The 4917-nt window shown below is 38.8% G+C and overlaps 1 protein-coding gene across 1 annotated transcript in view; it reads right to left on the bottom strand.

The window, feature by feature from the left end:
- The window catches only part of COLEC10 (collectin subfamily member 10), a 40933-nt gene extending 37601 nt beyond the window's left edge, over positions 1-3332 (bottom strand). Inside the window, exon 1 of the mRNA XM_017882820.1 lies at positions 3089-3332. Within this exon, the coding sequence (XP_017738309.1) occupies positions 3089-3236 (148 nt within the window). The 5' untranslated portion in view covers positions 3237-3332. The remainder of the gene's footprint in view (positions 1-3088) is intronic.
- Between the last annotated feature and the right edge of the window lie 1585 nt (positions 3333-4917).

Raw genomic sequence — 4917 nt, 5'->3', positions numbered from 1 at the left:
AGAGAGGGAGGGAGGTGGGGAGAGAGAGAGAGAGAGAGACAGAGAGACAGAGAGAGAGAGAGAATGAATTTCATTTTCCTATTAGGTAACATAAACAATAAGTTTAAGGCATAGAAAGAAAAATAATGATGGCTTGCAACAGAGATGTTTTGATAACTTATTCTCAAAATTGTTATTTGACAGACTTAGATAGCAAGAGAAGGAAAAGATAGAATACAATTTGTTAAAATTTCTATTGATGATGTCTACACAGCTTAAAGTTCACATTGGTTATGATAATTCTGAAAACAGGTCTGTGACGAAGGCTCACTTTGCAAATGAAGACACTGAAGTGTAACAGATGTAACAACATGCTGAAGATAGTCAGATTGACTCCAGTGTCTTTCTTTCCACTAAGCCATGTCTGGGAAATAAGACTTTAAAAATATCTGTATATTGGTCAATATATACTATAATTGGTTAGCATTACTGGGTTTTCACAAATGGCATTCTGCAATTCTAAATAAATTATTTAGTTTTCACTCTCCCAAATGAATTTAGGGAAAATCCCTTTCACCATCTGTTTCCCAGAGTATCTAGAAATTTCTGAGCACTGTGCTGCAGTGCTAGTAAACACAGTAATGAGATGATTAGCCATGGAGAAAAGTATTAAGACTAGCTTGATCTTAGGGAAAAAATATTGAAAAAACAGTAATAAACCAGTCCTTTAAAACATTTGCTTAGCCATCATATTATTCTTTTTTAATTTTGTAGAGGTAAATGTACATATCTGCCTTATTTTGGAGTAGGGAGGGGTTGTGTATTCATGAAGGAACAAGGTAGAGTTGATGGCAGTGTGTGTGTGAGAGAGATACGTATATATACACATATATGTATATGTGTATATATGTGTGTGTATATATATATGTATATATATATTGAGATGGGGGTCTCACTCTGTTGTCCAGGCTGGAGTGAAGTGGCATGATCATGGCCCATGCAGGCTCAACTGTCTGGACTCAAGCAATCCTCCTGCCTCAGACGCCCAAGTAACTGGGACTACAGGTGTGCACCACCACACCTGGCTAATTAAAATATTATTTTAATTTTTTGTAGAGATGGGGTCTCTTTATGTCACTCAGGCTGGTCTCAAACTGTTGGGCTCAAGTGAGCCACCTGCCTTGACCTCCCAAAGTGTTGGGATTACAGGCAACACACCTGGCCCACTGTTCACATCTTAAGAGAAGGTATCATGTCTTTGTTTCTGGTGTACTTATATCTAGCACAGTTCCTAGAGCAGAGGAAAGGCAGTGATGAATATGAATATACTCGTGTTGCTTTAGGTGCATTTAGGTGTGTAGGAAATTTTCAAAGAAAAAGCATAAATTAACTGGTGCCAACCTCAAGAGTCTGTAATAGAATACAAAGCTTGGTATGTAGATACAAGAGCTAAGTCAGGTTCCTTATCTTAGTTTCCAGCCCCTAGCAGCTAACATGATGCCTGGAACTTAGTAGGTATTCAGTACATTCGAGGATCATGAATTTCTTTATTAAGAATAAAATTTATTAACTTTTATTAAGAATTTATTTTATTAAGAATAAAATTTTATTAAAAATAAAATTTAGAGTCCATTTGATGCAGTTTCCAAGCTCTAGATGAAGAAGAGGAAATCAAACCCAAGAACATAACAAACAAACTTGGTTCTAGAACCCAGGGTTCTAGAGCACCGCTTCCCAAATCCTTCTCCCCAGGAGCACTCACTTCATTTTGTCACAGTCTGGCTAATTATCTCATAATGTCTGCACGTGCTCAGGAGGAAAGTTAGTGAGATTTCCACTGTTTGAAATCTTAACAGGGTTTCTAATGGGAAAATGGGAAGGGAGAAATTTTCTACTAAGTAAAAAACAGTACTATTCTCAAATGGATTCTCCCATTTGCAGGGACAAGGAAAACTTTAATTTTCGATGCCTCCCATGACACCCCAGGAATAATCTAAAGTTTCCTATACTCTAAGGAAAGTTCAGTAAAGGTTTTAAGTAAATACTTTATTTCTAATCAACACTTTCTTTCTGAACATTTGCCCTCACATTATTCGTTTATTCACCCAAGAAATTATTTGGAAGTTCTAAGGTCTCATTGTTCCTTACAGCATTTATTTTATCGTATCAAAGGTTAAAACTTGGATTGCAATCTTAAAGGAAAATTAATTCAGTGATTAAGAAAAATGCACTTTAAGCAATACACATTTAAATAACTGGCAAGCATGGGGCAACGTATTTCTGATTTTTTTTTTTTTTGAAAACACTTTTTTCTACTTAAAATTTTAAGCAGCTGCAATTCTTCCACCCTATAGCCTGGAGAAACATCATGAATTACTAATAAGGGAGCATCAATCTGCAGTGCCGTGACCACTTTCAGAACAAAAGGGTAAAAGCTAAAACCAGAAAAATAGATTTTTTTATCTACTGGTTGCTTAAAGCATATTTGGACCTTGGCTCTACTGGAGAACATTTTGCAATATTCTACCGTTCTTGAGCAGAAAGCACTTGGCCCCAAAGACTACACTTCCAAATAAAGAAATGGTCATTTATATACTACCTACGATGCTTGACAAAATGTTTCCATCCTCTACGTTGGAACTCAGGATCCCATTAACTCATGAAATATGTATTTAAAATTTAAGTTTTATTTTACTGACCCTTTACTTAAACAGCTTCACCAGCATCAGTATTAGAAAGGAGGAGAATACAAACAGCTCAAGAATAGAGATCCTTTTAAGGAAGGAAAGGACTTCTGAAGACTCATGCTTGGATTGTGCATCTGTCCCGGAGCAGAACGGAACAGGGAATTTCCCCCTGCCCCGGGTAAGTTCCCTCAGATCTCTGTCCTGGGTTTCCCCTTCCCAACATCCTCTTACCTAACATCAAGGGAGAGCTTTAAATAAGTAACAGACCAGATTTGGAAAATCCTGATTTTCCAAAATAGAAGGGAAGTGGGAGGAAACTAGGGAGGAGAGAAGAGAAAGTCATTGAAATCTAGGAAGGGGTTCAGAGATGAGGGAAGAGATCATATTTATTATACATGAAAATCGTGGTTTTCTTTCCTCACCTTTGGGTCCTGGTGAAATTGTGTGTGTGGCACAGACTTCAGCGGTAGGACGGCTATCGATATCCAGACCCAGACTCTGAATTTGCAAAAGAAATAGTACCAGGAGGATAAATTGGTTTCTTCGAAGCAAGGATGCAAGGCCATTCATTGCTGTGGTTCCTCAGAAAAGGGTCTCCCAGAAATGCCAAATAAACAGCTTTATTTTAAATAAAACCTCCTGCTGTGGGGAAGAACGGGAAGTATTTGGAACACACATTCCAAAAAGGGCTACAGAGGCAGGAAGGAAGCATACCCTAGATTGTTTATTTTCTCAGTATTCCAGATGGACCATACATTGTCCAGACTGTTTATTTTCAAGTGACAACAGTTTATTGAAAATTATCTCTGAACTCCAGTGTGCATGTCAGTAGAAACATCCCTAAGAGCAAAGAAGATAGAGATGCCTTCTGCTGAGTACTTGAGCTGACAATTTAATAGGCTATGTTGCATTTCAATGCTGAGTTTCAGAAAGGTTGTGAACCAGAGAGGTCTTCAGTTAGCAACATGTTATGCAAACACCATGCATGGCTTTGAGCTTTTCATAAAGTGATATTTATTACCTGCTTGTGCCTGTTGAACGCTAATGCTTCCAATGCCCTCCATGGCCTTCTTTCTCTTGCTACCAAGATTATTCTCTTGTGATTAAGTTCAAAAGGAAAGAACAACCAGCTTTTCTGTGAAGCAACTTGGTGATAAGTATTAGGAATGTTAAAATGTTTATAACCTTTGGCCTGGTTTATAGCTTTTAGCCTTTCTGTGCGCTATCTCAAGGAAATACTCTGAAATGTGGGCAAAGCTTCATTTGAAGGGATGTGGCAGAAAGGGGAAAGGCCTTCAATTGTCTAACAACGTGTTAACAGAGGGCAAATTATGGTAAATAAAAATGTATGAGAGGGTATGACATGACGATTTGATTAAAGCGGTGTTTTCAGCAAGTTTTTTATAAAACAAGGGGGAAAAACTTGTGGTATGTTTCACAGAAAGCTCAATAGATTTAGATGTAGAGTATGTAGATCAGATATAGATAGAGATACAGAGATCGGGATCTCTATTCCACAAACCTATAACCTGTACAAATAGTATAGGCATAGCAAGATATTGGAAGATTGAAACCAGAATCACATATATTGGAGAGGGCCCTTACCTTCTCCATTCTTGAACAGGCATCTCAACTAAGAGTTAGGTGAAAGAGATTTTGGACCTGCTTTCCTTGAAATTGGAAAAGAAGGACCTTACAGATCCTGATACAGACTGACTGCTGCAAAACTATCCCTAAGAAATGTCATTATAAGTAACCATCAATCCAAGAAATACAGGTGCATTAGTTTGCTAGGGCTGCCATAACAAAGCACCACAAACTGAGTGACTTACACCAGTGGCCAGTTGGGTGAAACCAGTGCCAACCCTTTTGACACCAGGGACCAGTCTGGTGGAAGACAATTTTTCTATGGGGAAGATGGGGAAATAGTTTCAGGATGATTCAGGCACTTTTTTTTTTTTTTTTTTTTGAGACGGAGTCCCGCTGTTGCCTAGGCTGGAGTACAGTTGCATGAGCTCGGCTCAATGTAACCTCTGCCTCCGGGTTTCAAGTGATTCTCATGCTTCAGCCTCCCGAGTAGCTGAGATTACAGGTATGCACCACTGTACCTGGCTAATTTTTTGTATTTTTAGCACAGTCGGGGTTTCACCACGTTGGCCAGGCTGGTCTCCAACTCTTGACCTCAAGTGATCCGCCCGCCTTGGCCTCCGTAAGTGCTGGGATTATAGGTGTCAGCCACTGTGCCTGGCCT

Source organism: Rhinopithecus bieti, unplaced genomic scaffold (assembly GCF_001698545.2).
Source record: "Rhinopithecus bieti isolate Rb0 unplaced genomic scaffold, ASM169854v2 scaffold_788, whole genome shotgun sequence".
NCBI lineage: Eukaryota > Metazoa > Chordata > Mammalia > Primates > Cercopithecidae > Rhinopithecus > Rhinopithecus bieti.
Note: the sequence above shows the minus strand (reverse complement) of the source record. Positions and strands in the feature narration are given on the sequence as shown.